The 17001-nt window shown below is 40.7% G+C and overlaps 1 protein-coding gene across 2 annotated transcripts in view; it reads right to left on the bottom strand.

Annotated features, from left to right (window-relative positions):
• The window catches only part of PDGFD (platelet derived growth factor D), a 278766-nt gene extending 262320 nt beyond the window's left edge, over positions 1 to 16446 (bottom strand). Inside the window, exon 1 of one of the 2 annotated variants that reach the window (XM_061440083.1) lies at positions 16128 to 16446. In XM_061440083.1, coding sequence (XP_061296067.1) covers positions 16128 to 16251 — 124 coding nt within the window. In that variant the 5' untranslated portion in view covers positions 16252 to 16446. The remainder of the gene's footprint in view (positions 1 to 16127) is intronic. The other variant, XM_061440084.1, reaches the window with a different exon arrangement.
• Positions 16447 to 17001: the final 555 nt, after the last annotated feature.

Below are 17001 nucleotides of genomic sequence, written 5' to 3'. Positions count from 1 at the left end.
CATCACTTTCAACACTGTTCCCCAGTACAGAAAGTGACACATGACAGTCTCACAACAAAAGTCTGTGGCAAGAGCAAATGAGTAAACTAGGAGCTAAAAATGCATAAGTGACATGTTTGGGTAAAGGGAAATATTCAAGAATCAATGAAAGTCTGATAAAATAGAATCACTGTGCTTTCCCATCATGTCAGGACTTAATCTTCTCTGAAAAACAGGTAAGATTTGGAACCAGAATTTCCTAAACATTCTGATATGGAACTAGAAGAGTGGAAGTAAGGCTTATCTTACTAGAGAATTCTCAAGGGCAGGGATCTAAATTCATCATTTGTCAATACAGCTGTATTGGTCAATGAAATTTCATAAACAGAAAACTGGACTCAACAAAAAGGCAGTTCAACCATTCATCTTTCAACTCAAAGGCCCTTTATTAGTTTCCTGTGATTGCTGTAACAAAGTCCCACAGGTTTACTGGCTTAAAACACATACAGTTATTCTGTTAGAGTCTGGAAGTCAGAAGTGCGAGGTCAGTTCAGAGAGCCAAAATCAAGGTGCCAGCAAGGTCTTGCTCCTTCTGATGCTCTGGGGGGAATCTCTTCCTTGCATCTTCCAGCCTCTGGTGGCTGCTGGCAGTCCTTGGCTTGTGGCCACATCACTGAAATCTCTGTTTCTGTGGTCACACTGCCCCCTACTCTGCCTGTGTCAAATCTCCCTACATCTCTACCCTGTAAGGACATTTGTGATTGCATCATGGCCCAGCCAGATAATTCAGGATAATCTCACCATTCAAGATCCAAAGCACAATCACACTTGTAAAGTCTTTGCCACATACTGTAGTACTTAGACACGCTAGAATTGGGACCTGAGGATCATCATTTACCATCATACACACCACAATAAATAGTTTTCCAATATGCTCTAAAGCATTCACTAAAAACAATCATTTTTGTATACCACTTTGCAATTTGGGGGCTGCCCTGGTAGCTTAGTGGTAAAGAATCTGCCTGCCAATGCAGGAGACACAGGTTTGATCCCTGGGTCAGGAATATCCCCTGGAGAAGGAAACTGCAACCCACTCCAGTATTCTTGCCTGGAAAATCCTGTGGACAAAGGAGCTTTACAGTCCTTGGGTTCGTAAAAGAGTCAGACGCAACTTAGTGACTAAACAACAACAAAAGCAACGATGTTTTTTGCAATTTTTACTAAAACTGGATTAACTGCACCATTTCCTTAATGAAGCAATAATGTGACTATATGCGACTGATTAATGTTCTGCATCTGGACAGAGAGCTGCAGGTTTCATGGTCCTATACTGTTACATGCTCACCGCTCTGCCCTGTGTCTCCTTAGGATTTCAGAAACTGCAGTATTTACAGATGACTTCTCCCCTATGATATCATAATATTTTTTGTCCCCCAGAGTAACTTATTCATCTGACAAGTAATGAGGAGTCCACTTCAAGTCTAGAGTTGTCAACAAGCTGGCCATGTGCTCCAAGGAAATTTGTCAACCAGTGGCTGTGCACATGCGACTGTTATTCAGAAAATGATTTTCAACCAATGTTTCTAAATTGGACTTTCAAGAATTTTATACATGCACACAAACTGGATGAGTAAGGGTTGCTGTTGTTCACTCAGTCTTGCCCAACTTTTTGCAACACCATGGACTGTAGCCTGCCAGCCTCCTCTGTCCATGGGATTCTCCAGGTAAGAAAACTGGAGTGGGTTGCCATTTCCTTCTCCAGAGGATCTTCCCAGACCGAAGATCAAATCCATATCTGCACTGGCAGGCAGATTCTTTCCCACAGAGCCACCAGGATACAAAGCAGTAAAATAGTCACATATTTTCAACATATTCTATTTTTACCTAAAATTTATTGAGCTAATATGTAATAGTTATACATTAATGACAGATTACCAAGATTTGTAATTTGCTGTCTTCAATGTATTTGGAAAATATAAAATTTCCTTAGTTGAGCTGACATGCCCAACCAAGAAAGGGGGTTAAAAAAATAATAAGATGCACAAACCAGTCCTTTTTCTGTTGCAATCCAGTGTCAAATAATCATAGTGCATATCACATGTTAAAAAGTTAAGTTGATACTGGTTTTCTTTTTATGACTTCACTCTGTATGACCGACTCTAGGTCCATCCACATCTCTAGAAATGACCAAATTTCATTTCTTTTTATGGCTGAGCAATACTCCTTTGTATATAAGAACCACATCTTCTTTATTATTCATCCATTATTGGACATTTAGGTTGTTTCCATGTGCTGGCTATTGTAAGCGAGAAAGAGAAAAACAAATATTGTATATTAACGCACGTATGTAGAATATAGAAAAATGATACAGATGAACCTATCTGCAGGACAGGAAAATAAACGTAGATGTACAGAACAGACATGTGGACATGGGGATGGGTAGGGGAGGATGGGATGAATTGGGAAATTGGCCGTAAAATAGATAGACAGTGGGAACCTGTTGCAAAGTACTGGGAGCTTAGCTGGTGCTGTGTTGAGCGGCAGGTCCAAAAGGGAGGAGACATATGTATACATTATATAGCTGATTTGCTTCACTGTAAAGTAGAAATTAATGCAATTTTGTAAAGCAATTATACTCTGATTAAAAAAAAAAGTTAAGTCATACTGGGTTGGCAAGTGGCCCTGTATATTTGCTTTTATGGTTCAAAAATATTTAGCCTAATATCTAAAATGAAGAACACATGACTCCCAGTCCTACAATTAAAATTACTTTTCTGCTCAAATCCTTGATATAATAATAGTAATATTAATAATCAATAAAGGATTTGTCTTTCAGTCTTCACACAGTACTATGCTCAACAGCAGCCTAATCAATATCATTTTTTTCTGAATTAAACATTAGATGACTTAGAGTCACAATTCGGTCAACAGGACACAGTCTTAAAAAAATACGTCACATGAGGGCAGCACACAGTTGGGCTTGTCTTGTCTTTTGTTTATTCCCGTGCATATTTTATCTCATCAACTAAAGTATAAATTTTAGCAGAGAGTGTACCTTAGGCTTAACTGTTTCTGCCTCACTGGTTAATCCAGAGATTTGCATGCATATCAGGGTTCAGTAAGTATTTGTTAAACAAATAAGTTAAACAAATACTTATTGTTTACAAAAAAAGATCTGCACGATCAAGATAATCACGATGGTGGATGGAGGATGGTGGAAGGGTGATGGGAGGGTGGTGGGAGCCACCACCTAGAGCCAGACATGTGAAGTCAAGTGGGCCTTAGAAAGCATCACTACGAATGCTACTCCACTCCAAAGCTAGTGGAGGTGATGGAATTCCAGTTGAGCTATTTCAAATCCTGAAAGATGATGCTGTGAAAGTGCTGCACTCAGTATGCCAGCAAATTTGGAAAACTCAGCAGAGGCCACAGGACTGGAAAAGGTCAGTTTTCATTCCAATCCCAAAGAAAGGCAATGCCAAAGAATGCTCAAACTACTGCACAATTGCACTCATTTCACATGCTAGTAAAGTAGTGCTCAAAATTCTCCAAGCCAGGCTTCAACAATACATGAACTGTGAACTTCCAAATGTTCAACCTGGTTTTAGAAAAGGCAGAGGAACCAGAGACCAAATTGTGAACATCCACTGGATCATCAAAAAAGCAAGAGAGTTCCAGAAAAACATCTATTTCTGCTTTATTGACTATGCCAAAGCCTTTGACTGTGTGGATCATAATAAACTGTGGAAAATTCTTCAAGAGATGGGAATACCAGACCACCTGACCTGCCTCTTGAGAAACCTATATGCAGGTCAGGAAGCAACAATTAGAACTGGACATGGAACAACAGACTGGTTCCAAATAGGAAAAGGAGTACGTCAAGGCTGTATATTGTCACCCTGCTTATTTAACTTCTATGCAGAGTACATTATGAGAAACGCTGGGCTGGAAGAAACACAAACTGGAATCAAGATTGCCGGGAGAAATATCAATAACCTCAGATACGCAGATGAGACCACCCTTATGGCAGAAAGTGAAGAGGAACTAAAAAGCCTCTTGATGAAGGTGAAAGAGGAGAGTGAAAAAGTTGGCTTAAAGCTCAACATTAAGAAAACGAAGATCATGGCATCTGGTCCCATCACTTCATGGGAAATAGATGGGAAACAGTGGAAACACTGTCAGATTTTATTTTGGGGGGCTCCAAAAAATCACTGCAGATGGTGACTGCAGCCATGAAATTAAAAGACGCTTACTTCTTTGAAGGAAAGTTATGACCAACCTAGATAGCATATTGAAAAGCAGAGACATTACTTTACCAACAAAGGTCCGTCTAGTCAAGTCTATGGTTTTTCTAGTGGTCATGAATGGATGCGAGAGTTGGACTGTGAAGAAAGCTGAGCGTCAAAGAATTGATGCTTTTGAACTGTGGTGTTGGAGAAGACTCTTGAGAGTCCCTTGGACTGCAAGGAGATCCAACCAGTCCATTCTGAAGGAGATCAGCTCTGGGTGTTTATTAGAAGGACTGATGCTAAAGCTGAAACTCCAGTACTTTGGCCACCTCATGCGAAGCGTTGACTCATTGGAAAAGACTCTGATGCTGGGAGGGATTGGCGGCAGGAGGAGAAGGGGACGACAGAGGATGAGATGGCTGGATGGTATCACTGACTCAATGGACGTGAGTCTGAGTGAACTCCGGGAGTTGGTGATGGACAGGGAGGCTTGGTGTGCTGCGATTTATGGGGTCGCAAAGAGTCGGACACAACTGAGCGACTGAACTGAACTGGATAAATAAGTAGTGTTTATGTTGCTGCTGTTGAGTTTGGTGAACAGTAGTAAACTAAAGATTTGAATCAAAACAATATGAAATCACAGTGGCTCTTCCCAGAGTATTCAAATAATCTTCAAATATGCTGCACTTTAAATTACAAATAGGTCTTATACCATCCTCTTTTGTATTTTTTTTTTTTTTAATTAGCAACTGTCTAAAAAAATCCTTTAACTCCATATTCCAACTTCATCTATGGAGTTTTTGCTTTCATAGGAAATGTGTACTTTTTAAAAATTCTATTCAATAGCAACTCTCTTATTAAATCCTCAGTAAAAGAGTGTGAACATGCTCTCTATAGATAAATCTTTAAACAAAATGGAGATGCATTACTTTTTCCTCAGCTTTCCATAGTCAATAATCCTGACTGAACCTCAAGACTTGTTTCATGATCCTTAATTTATTTCTATCCTTTCTTTTGAACTTTTATTAAGTACTGGGAAATTCTTTTGGCAGTGCTCAAATACTAATTTTGGAAAAGAAAGGTATACCAAAAAGGATTGATTCTAGTCAGAGTATGTGCGAGGCTTTTTGGTAGGGGAAGGCAGGCTTGGGGTGCAGGGGAAACAGTTGAAGACCCTCCACATTTCACTGATATTAGTCCAAAATTAATCTCTAATGTCACGTTTATGTCTAAGGCAGCAGTCTAAAAGAATATGTGATCTTGAACTTTTCCATAAAGTCATTTGGAAATGACCAATTCTTCACACCAAACCACTGTCTATAATGGCTATGAAAGCACTTTGTCATGTTATAAGAACTCTGAGAATATCAGGTATTATTATTAGCTAGTTAGTGTTAGTCGCTCAGTCTGTCCAAATCTTTGCAACTCTATGGACTATAGCCCTCTGTCCATGGGATTCTCCAGGCAAGAGTACTGTAGTGGGTTGCCATTTCCTTCTCCATGGGATCTTCCCAACCCAGGGATCAAATCCAGGTCTCCTGCATTGCAGGTGGATCCTTTACCACTGAGCCACCAGGGAAGCCTGGATGATGATGACCATGATGATGATATACCCACAGTCATGAATACCACTCACTTTGAAGCATGATAGTACAGAGCTGATTACTTCATGTTCACTGTGAATGCATTTCATGCAAATAAGTGATTCTCTTTTATTTCATTCCTCTAGATTTCATCCACATGAATACTGCACAAGCTCCTAAAGCTTAAAATGTCCACAAATTAATTTTCTATTTCCATGACCTCTCATCTCTTCTTCCTCTTCTAGTCCTCATCCTGTTCAATAATACAAACAGCCTTCCAGACAATTAACAGAAACTTTACAGAATTTAAACATCCTTGTGCCATTCATTTACAATCTGATAGGGCTCACATGGCCTAAAGATCAGTCGTAAAAAGAAGACAGTGATTGGCTGATTTATGACTCTTCAAACCTTGTTGAGGAGAAGTCCTGCATACCAAGTAATAATACACAGTGAGGGTGCACAGCTTCATTAAATGCAATGAGTATGCTTACATCAGCAGATGGCAGATATGGAAATAAACAGGTACCATAGAAATGTGGGGAAAATAAAGGAGTAGCCAGTTCTACCTGGAGAGGAGATGAGAAATCAGGAAAGGCTATGAAGGGTGTACAGTTCCTGTCTAAAATGGGATGCCTGGTTATCACAGTCACTCAACAGTTCATTCAAAAACAATCATGATGTGTCTGGAAGAAAAACAATAAAAGGATTAATACTGTTAAGGAATTCACTAGTGGATGTATAACCCAATATTTTAAACAATGAATCCTTTTATTCTGAGGCCTACTGAATTGGAGCATTTACTTTAGGTGCCAGTAGGATCACCCATTTACTAACCTCAAGAAGTAAAGTATAAAGACAGATTGAGAGCTCGGAAAAGAGGGAGAAGCAGTAAAAATAGATTTACAGGTCATTCACACATAAGAAGCAACTGACACTTTGCACAAAAACTAAGATCCTCTAGAGACTACCAGTGAGAAAAATGAAGGTCAGAGCCTTGAAAACATACCAGTATTTAAAGGGCAGACAGGAAGATGAAGACCCAGCCAAGGAGACAAAAAAACGTAAATAGGTAAAGAGCACTCAGGGATATGAGGGAAAGCATCTATGTGGTTATTCAATGTCATATTTCTATAGTTAGAAGTATTTTGCCTTTTAAGATATTGTTTATCACATGTATATGTGCATATGTGTGTGTGTGTGTGTTAGTTGCTCAGTCGTGTCCAACTGTTTGCGACCCCATGGACTATAGCTCACCAGGCTCCTCTGTCCATGGGATTCTCCAGGCAAGAGTACTGGAGTGGGTTGCCATTTCCTTCTCCCATATATGGTGCATATCTACCTCCAAAAAACTGCAACTGTAGAGCTAGATAGGTTGTACTATGAAATTATTTTTTAATTTTAAATGTTTTTTTAATATTAATAAGATCCCTATTTTACTCTAAGATTGTTCCCACTTTTTTCACTGTTCATAATTGTCACAGTGACAAAACATAAGATACACTTTAAAACCTTCTCTCATCTTGCTTCTCCAAAGAATCTAAAATAAGTACTGTGCTAATTTTGGCTGTATTTCTATCACTATTTCAAACTTACATTTAGGAGTAGTTAAGGCAAAGGGGGCTAGTGTGAAACCAAAGGAAGAAATCATTTCTAAAAGAGACCTGCCAATCGCAGAGAAGACTATAGTTCATAGTGACCTCACCTGGAGGGGTAGGGATGACTTCAAATTGCAGTGAGTAAGGGAGACATGAAGTAGAGACAATGAGGCATAGTGAGACTGAAGAAGTTTATATGGTGATAAAATGAAAAAAAAAAACTTTTTTTATATAAAAAATATTAAAACGGCTTTTATATGCTATGGGAGAATGCAAAGACACTTAAACATATGTGTTGGCTAACAGGAAGGAGCCAGTAAGAAGGGAAAGTATAAATACAGAAGAGCAGCAAACTTTGAGTTTAGGGCACGGGTTTAAAGGAGTCAGAAGGAGGCAGAATCCTGCAGAAGACAAGAGCACAACACCCTCGAGCCCAGCTGGACAGAGTCTGCCTTGTAAGAGCACTGCTGCCTCCCTGACCCCAACAGGGTGTCAGCACTAATCTCAGTCTCACACTGCTGTTGCTTAGCAACTACACCATTTGCTGAAGCATCAGCTGTGTTCAACTAAATCAGTAAGATGATATAGACATATTGCTATCTATCTAGAATAAACTGAAGTTAATTAAAGTTATTCCAATCCATAATAATGCAGTTGTTTTTATTTTCCAGCCAAAGAGCTAGATTTTGCATTTATCCCTAAATTGTGTTTCTATAAGGTTCAGTTCAGTTCAGTTGCTCAGTTGTGTCTGACTCTTTGCGACCCCATGAATTGCAGCACTCCAGGCCTCCCTGTCCATCACCATCTCCCTGAGTTCACTCAAACTCATGTCCATTGAGTCAGTGATGCCATCTCATCCTCTGTCGTCCCCTTTTCCTCTTGCCCCCAATCCCTCCCAGCATCAGTCTTTTCCAATGAGTCAACTCTTTGCATGAGGTGGCCAAAGTACTGGAGTTTCAGCTTTAGCATCATTCCTTCCAAAGAACACCCAGGGCTGATCTCCTTCAGAATGGACTGGTTGGATCTCCTTGCAGTCCAGAGGACTCTCAAGAGTCTTCTCCAACACCACAGTTCAAAAGCATCAATTCTTCGGTGCTCAGCTTTCTTCACAGTCCAACTCTCACATCCATACATGACCACTAGAAAAATCATAGCTTTGACTAGACGGACCTTTGTTGGTAAAGTAATATCTCTGCTTTTCAATATACTATCTAGGTTGGTCATAACTTTCCTTCCAAGGAGTAAGCGTCTTTTAATTTTATGGCTGCAGTCAAGATCTTAGTCCATCATTTCAACCTTAGAGGCATGTAGATTCTCTAATTCAGTAAACTACAGCCTGAAGGCTCACTGCCTGTCCTTGTAAATAAAGTTTTACTCGAACGCAGCCACACACATTCATTTATGCAATTCCTATGGCTGCTCATAATGGCAGAGTTGTTGAGTAGTTGCAGTAGAAACCACATGACTTTAGGGAAGCCTAAAATATTTACTATCTGGCCCTTTGTAGAAAAGGATCAGCCAAACTCTGCTTCTAATCCAACCTATAAACTATTTTTTCCAAGTAAAATATGCAAGTAGATGTGTTTTCTGTGTCTTCATTCAAGTTATTAAGAATTCTGAATTCAACAGGGTCTAATCCACAATGCAAATTAAAAATTCCTGTTCACTTTCCTCTTGTTTAACACAAATCTATTAGTTATCACTAAAAGAATAAGAACAGTTCATTATTACCCAGACTACAATTGTTCTTTTCCACAAAGCTGTCATAGTGAGTGTTGTCAATCTTCTGGATGAAATCCATATATACCTCAGCTAATACCATGTCCAGTTTATGATCCTGATAAACCATACAATCTAAAATTTCCTTTATGATTCAAAAACATTCTCTAAAAATCATCAGTCTTACTAGGTTATAATATAGTATATCCCTGGTGATATACAGAGATAGGTTAAAGACCATTTGGGCTGCTATAAACATTTTCTACAGACTGAGTGACTTAAAACTACAGAAATGTTTGTCTTACAGTTTGAGAGGCTGGGAAGTCCAGCAGATTCCATGTCTTTTTGCTGCCTCCTCACGTGGCATAAAAGGAAAGGATGTGTCTGGGATCTCTTTTATAAGTGAGCTAATCTCATTCATGTGGAGAAGGCAATGGCACCCCACTCCAGTACTCTTGCTTGGAAAATCCCATGGATGGAGGAGCCTGTTAGGCTGCAATACACGGGGTCACTAGGAGTCGGACACGACTGAGCGACTTCCATTTCACTTTTCCCTTTCATGCACTGGAGAAGGAAATGGCAACCCACTCCAGTGTTCTTGCCTGGAGAATCCCAGGGACAGGGGAGCCTGGTGGGCTGCCATCTATGGGGTCGCACAGAGTCGGACACGACTGAAGTGACTTAGCATAGCAATCTCATTTATGAGGACTCTGCTCTTATGATTTAAACATATCCCAAGGACTCCACTTCCTGATATCATCACATTGGAGGTTGGGCTTTCAATATACAAATTTGGAGGGGACACACACTTTCAGTCCATTCCAGGCTGGAACTACTCTCATCTGACTCATTAGAAACCCAAGCCAGCTGTGCCTGCTCAGGTCTGAAAAAAGTAAGAGGAGGCAGGAAAGCTACTAGCTGTCCCTTCTCATTTTGGCTCACAGTGTGAGTATTTTGAGCCAGTCCTGTTCCCTCTCCTAATGCCACACTCTGGCTGTGCTGTGGACATGGAAGCCACACATGAAAATGAGATAGAGCTGCACGCTGCAGGGAAGCAAAGGAAAAGAGTATTTAAGTTTCTACCATGGAGTTTTGTGAGCTCATTTACACACGTTGTGATACAGATTTGGATTCTTTTCAATTGTTTTTTAATTGAAGGATGACTGCTTTACAGAATTGTGTCGGTTTCTACCAAACATCAACATGAATTTGGTTTTTAAGTGGATTTGTTGCACATTTATTGCTCATTTGGTTTCATTTTACATAGCTGAAGCTGCTGAATAGTGAATTCTGTAAAAGCACACTGTTGCTGTATTGCTTAGTAAATGTCTCAGCAAAATGCGGAACTTATCAGCAGCTTCTCACACTGGGTCTGAAATGACTAGCTTAAAACTAATATGGCACTTCAACCCATTCTCAGATCCCACACTTAGGCACTGTGTCACTGAGTTCTTCAGTCCAAAGGAGGCCTGCTAAGTTTAAAAAATCAAGAGTCCTAATATACAAGGTTTCAAATCATGTTTGGCTTATATTTATAGGGAAAGCCCTGCACCCAAAACTGACTGTCTTTACGCTTCACAAAAAGTGTTCAAGTAAAAACTTCCAAACTTGGTAAAAGATCACTCTTCATAACTAAAGACAGTTCATGTGCTATGACCTCCCGATCTGCACATGGCACAATCACAAAAAAAAAAAAAACCCAGTATTAATCCATCAAAATTAAAGCGAATATATGAATGTCAGCATATCTGGGTGAACAGCAAAGACATATTACTATATGCATCATCAGTGCTTGTAAGAAATAAGGCATGCTTCATTCTTTTTCTGAAAAAGAAGTTCTTGGAAGAAAATATTTCTTCCCGTCTGTGCACTTGTGCACTTCAGTGTCTCGTGGGCGTATTTCTTTTTTTAGGACTTACACTTGGTCCTGAAATACTGTACAGGGAGCCAGAATATTTCTGCTGCAGCATTTGTCCTGGATTCTTTGCTTTTACTATTATGTATCATCCTCTTGCAGCATTTTGTTGAAATGGTCCTTCACGTAAAAGTTACATAAAATTTCCCCTTATAAAATTGCATAAATTCTGAAATGTAGAAGTTGGAAATAACTTAAAATGTTGTCAAACACTAACCAGGTCACTTTTGTGATTTACATTACCCTAATGAGACCTCAGATCCAGTTAATAAAATCTAATGTCTAATGTGCTTAGCTACAGAGGGGCTTCCAGGGTGATGAGACCTCAGTGATACTCAGGTTCTGGGAACTGTAAATTCAGAAATTTCAGACTAGGCTCCTATTTTAATATGGGCAGAATTTTATTTAAATGTTCAGCTAATGCCTTTTTACACTAATCATATCACTTCAGCAAAGAAAGCTCGAGAGTAAGTTCCAGAAGGAAGATGATTGGCGTTGTGACTCAGCTCTCAAGGACAGAGACACAAATGTCCACATCCTCCAGATCCTAAGAATGAGGGAATTCTCTGAGACCACATGTACTCAGGAATCCCATGTAAGTGACTCTGGGGACATTGCTTCACTGTTTGATCCTACTGTACTAAAACAATAACATTTTGCTTTCATTTGCTAAAAGGGAAAAACCCTGTATTCAAAAATCACTGTCATTTAATGAATTAGTATAACTCACAGCCTTACAGCATCTTTCACTTCTCTCTCTCTCTCTCTCTCTCTATATATATATATATATGTGTGTGTGTGCGTGTGTGTGTATATATATCTGGCTAAACTCACCTTTTAAAAAAAACTCTATTAAGTAAAATGACCTATGATGACAAGTCAAAGTCATGTTGCATTTAAAATATGTAATTTCCATGATTTTTTGTAAAATTACGAGTTTTTAATATACTTAGAGTGAAGATATAAATACACAAGAATATCAGATTTATCACTAATCCGATTCTCAGCTTTCACTTTAAAAGTAATTTGGTTCTATTCTCATGCTTGTGCTCAGTTGCTCAGTTGTGTCCCACTCTTTGTTACTCCATGGATGGTAGCCTGCCAGGCCCCTCTGTCCCTGGAATATTCCAAGCAAGAATACTAGAATGGGTTGCCATGGCCTCCTCCAGGAGATTTTTCCAACCCAAAGACTGAACCTTCATTTCTTGCTTCTCCTGCATTGGCAGGTACAGTCTTTACCCCATGCCACACGGCAAGCCCAATTTGTTTATATTATCCTCTGTTTTTTCACCTTTCCTTTAAGCTCTGATCTTTGAATCAAAGTCAATGTGCTGTCATCAATGAGGACAACAGAAACTGATGTTATTTAAGAAATAAGCTTGACTACTTAAAAAAAAAAAAATCTAAGACCACAATTGCTAAAATTGTAGGCCTCTCGCTAGATAATGATAATAGACAATACACAATTCAAGTCCTGGCATATTAACCAAGCAGGTTAATATGAACTAACCAAGAACTAACCAAGCAGAATCATTTGCCACCAACACCTGTACTTTCTGAAAGCAAAACAGGGTCAAGAAAATGAAGAATACATCTGTAATCTTAACTGCCTAAGCAGGAAGCTCTATCTAGTTAGATTTAAAAATAAGTAAGCCATACTGTCAGTTAATTGCTACTTTCACACTTCTTGGTTCACGCTCTGAGAAACACCAGTTGTGGCCAGTTATTATAACAAAAGCACCAACTGCACAGACACTAAAATAAGAACATGTGGATGCTATTGTTAAAAGCAGATTTTCTCTGTGCCAAGAGGTGGATCAGGAATGGGTATCAAAAGTAAGTTATTCTGAGAAAGCATAACAAATATGATATAAAGAAGCATAGATATTCAATAAAGCACTGCCAACTATTACATTTTAATTCTTTCCAGCTGCAGAACCTGGTTTCCTCCTGGTGACAGAGACCAAATTCAACCACCGGCCTCCTTGGGTTACCTTTATTCATTCTGCAAGCGCTGGCAAGGGCTCTCCAGACACCCCTTTTAAAGCAAGAATATAGAGTGATAAAGAGTTCTGGGAGGCCAGGATACTTCAGCAGAGAGGCCTCCTACACTGAGTAGATGGAGATTATCACTTACCAACCTTCACGCTTTATCTCCAATTCATTTATTAACTATTCCAGTTATCTGGAGCTACTAGGTACAGGGAGATCAAAGAACAAGAGTTTTGTATCAGGCTGGACAGGCTCCAACATGCCTCATGCCAAGGACTGGGGAGGCCTGTCCTCTTAATTCCCTTCTTAGTTCCAGCACTAGGTGGCAGCCGACAGGGCCAGCAGGGACAAAGCCATGGCACCCAAGCATAAAGACGGTCCATCACTGGAGAGTGGTTTCAAACCCTTATCAAGGGCCATATCTAATCTTCTGTTGTGATCTCCTACTTGTAATCTGAGGGTCAAATATTCTCAGGACCCTAAATTAATACTTGGAAACACTTATCTTCATCTTTCCCCTTACTGTATCCTGGGTGTGTGTCCTCCCCAAACTTACACCCTGTTTGAATCGGATCAAGAATATTGTCCTCTGTAATGAGCCACTAGGGAACTTAGACAGAGCAAGTTTAAAATGTCTCAGATCAGAATAAGGATTTAATTTAATAAGTTATTAACTCCTCTGGTCAGCTCAGCTGTTGCCACATAAAATCTCTCAGATGATGTCTAGACTGTATCAAAACCCTTCATTATTGTTCTCACCAAAATGCTACAAAGGGTCTGTCAACCTTTTCTTCATTACAGCCCCTCCCCTCATTAATGAGTCTTTTTAGACATGTTTCCACATATACTCTATGAATTGTTAATACTACAGATATACTGGATACCTGTTTATATACACTTGCCCTTTGGAAGACCACAAACCATTATAACATATAAAACTTTTTTTCACCACCTAAAATCCAATTACATTCCCTTGGGGCAATATATTATTATTATTTTCTGAGAATGTGTGTCTATAACACTTAAGATAAGCTGCCTTTTGAAAATTCCCCGATCTAAGAGCCCATTATAGTGTAAATTATTTTTACTCTGTATACAACATTTTTATTTTAATCTAACTATCTTTTCCCCTTTCCTAGCCTTCTATATAAATGAGATTGACAGTGAGGAAAGTACTGAGCAGTCTGAACTAATCAAAATGTGTGTGTATGTGTGTGTGTCTATTGTAACTACACAACAGTTCTAGTTCAAATATGATGGAATAAATCTAGAGTAGTTTTCAAACTATTAATTGTTTAAATTAATAAATAAAAACTTTAATTTATTAAAATTAAAGCATTAGCACTTTTCATATAGACTAGACAGATGTACAGAGTTTTAACAACAACAACAAAAACAAAGAGATATGAGCTGTGAGACTTGGTTTTAAAAGTCAGAATCTTGGGTTAATGGGCAATGGTTACATATTTTTCATTTTCTGTCCTTGACTTCTTGTAACTGATACTTGGGAAGTTAAGGATTACAAAATTATGGCTATGAAGTCATGCAAATTATAAATGGCATTTTACTCTATGCAGCTGAAAGGGCACATGAAGTGCAAACATTAACAAATCTAAAAACTCAATGAGTAGAAGAGTGTCCCTGGTGGAAACACTAATGAGGGAAACAAAACTATAAAAATTTTGTCTTGAGCCTAAACCTTTTAAAATTTTTATTAAAAAAATGTGTTCAAAATGAAGGCTTATCAAAAGTGCACTGCTAGCATATTTTACATAAAATACTATAATAAGGTAACTGAAATACAGGGTGACCTTCTGCCTGGAAGTGACTCTGTGGTTTCCCTATATCCCCTCCACTTCAGATGACTTCAGCACACTGAAATCCACAGTCTCCTTGCCATCAGAAAATATAACAAAGTTTTTGTTTGCTTGTTTCAAAGCTCAGAAGCTTTTTAGTGATATCCAAACTAAGGACAAGCCAAGAGAGAAACTGATAATAAGAAGGCTAATATGAATTTACCAGCAGTCAAATGTTGCCAGCTCAAAGAGTGAAACTTTGAAGAATAGCTTGGTGAGCTCCTCAGGGGATGTGTCAGAACTTTAAGTAAGCAGAAGGAAAGATATATCATCTGATGAAGGGAAAACAAAACAAAACAAAACCAAACCAAACTCCTATGGGTCAGTTCAGGTAGGTTGTGGAAGCAGCTGCAAATTATTGGCAACATAAGCTGTAGTTGAGAACTGAGAAATACATTAACTTCAGATCTTGGTGGAGGCCCAGATAGCAAACTCGATTAAAATCATTGGCATCCAGTGGCCCAGGTGTCTTTCATAAAAGGAAAACAAACAAGCCTTTCTGGGACTTTGCTTAAGACTTGGCTGTTGAAGGAGCTTTGCTTCTCGCAAACAGTTGGAAAGACTTCCGTGAAAGAAAACTAATAGCAGGAGTCAGGTCCCCCTGGAATACAGATGAAACTCCAAAAAGCATTTTCTCCCAAATTGTGAGTTTCTGAGCCATGCTGAACTCCACTGGGGAAGTCACTCTGGGGATGAACAGGGCAACAGGCTGCACACCTGGCCTCTCAAGATAAATAATATATAAATAAACTGTCCCTAAGCTCCAGCTACCATTTCCTCTGAAACGAATCATTCCCTCGCCTCCCACTTAAAAAATAAAAATAAATCACCCAGAGAAGGCCACTCTTGAGTCCATCCACCTATGACAAATGCCCCATCTGTTTCAAGCCCACAAGATTAAGAACCTGAGCATGGGGAGGCGCAGCCTGCGTCTTTCTCCAGCTTCCAGGTCCTCCTATCAGTGGACGGATGGACACCGAAATGACTTCTTTAGGGTCCTGGAGATGAGTCACCGGGGCTCTCCGGTCCTCTCCCGCACACCGCCTTCCACACCCTCAGTCCCATTCCCAGGAAGGGGCTCTCAGGGATGGAGGCAGGCACCGGACCCCTCTTCCTCTTCTGCACCCCCTCCCACACACACGCCACCAAGGTTCTTAGGAAAGAACCCGAAGGGGCGGGGGATGGGGGAAACCACAGTGATGACAACCAAAAAAGTAAGTATTTAATTGAAAAAAAATAAAATCGGAGTCTCTTACCATCTCGCCTGAGGTTGGCGTTACGCAAAGCTTTGATAGATGCGCTCTGCGGGGTGGCAGAAGTGTCCCGGTAGCTGCAAAAGTTTGCGCAGACTAGCGTATAGACAAGGATGAGCCGGTGCATTGGGATCAGAGACCCGGGGACAGCGTCACTCCAAGAAAAAGCCGGGACAGGCTCCCGGGACGCGCGCCCGCACTCGCTGGCCCTGGCCTCCGTGCTAGTCGCCGAGCTCTCCGCAAACTTCCTGCATGCCGCGCTCTCCGCGCGGGGGGCGGCCGCACTTCCTCGTGGCGCGGAGAGTTGATCAATGATGACGGGACAAACAACAGGTTGACGTTTGTTCGCCCCCTCCGGTGGCCGACAGCTGCAGCACAGGCGCCCGGACGCCGAGCGGAGCAGCAGCGGCCCCCGCCTGGCGGCGGCGCCCCGGGCTGTACGCACTCGGGCTCCCCGCCGCGGCGCGCCAGGCTCCAGGGCCGAGCCCCGCGCCGCCGCCGGGCCTGGCCGGGCGACCTGGGACGCGACTCCCCCACCTTTCGGGCCTCAGGCCGAGACTGAAGACCAGACAGGCGAGGGGAACCAGGGAGTTGGGGGGCTGGGAGAAATGCGAGAGGGTGGAATCCCCAAACTTCTCCGGAGGTGACGGGCTCATCCACCCCAAGACGTGGCTCATCCACCCCAAGACGTGGCTCCTGCCTAGTGATGGGGGCGGGCGTTTGGGGGCGGGGGGGCGCGATTTGAGGAGAAGGGCTGCAGTTCCAAAGTTGTCCTTTACAATAACCAAGGTCAGATTCTGCTCAGTCAAGATTTTGCTAAGTGGAAAAAAAAAAAAAGGAAAATCTCAATAGCAAGGAGCTTGATTCTGATCTTTGA

The sequence above is a fragment of the Bos javanicus genome, chromosome 15 (assembly GCF_032452875.1).
Source record: "Bos javanicus breed banteng chromosome 15, ARS-OSU_banteng_1.0, whole genome shotgun sequence".
NCBI lineage: Eukaryota > Metazoa > Chordata > Mammalia > Artiodactyla > Bovidae > Bos > Bos javanicus.
This window is presented reverse-complemented; position numbering and strand designations above follow the sequence as displayed.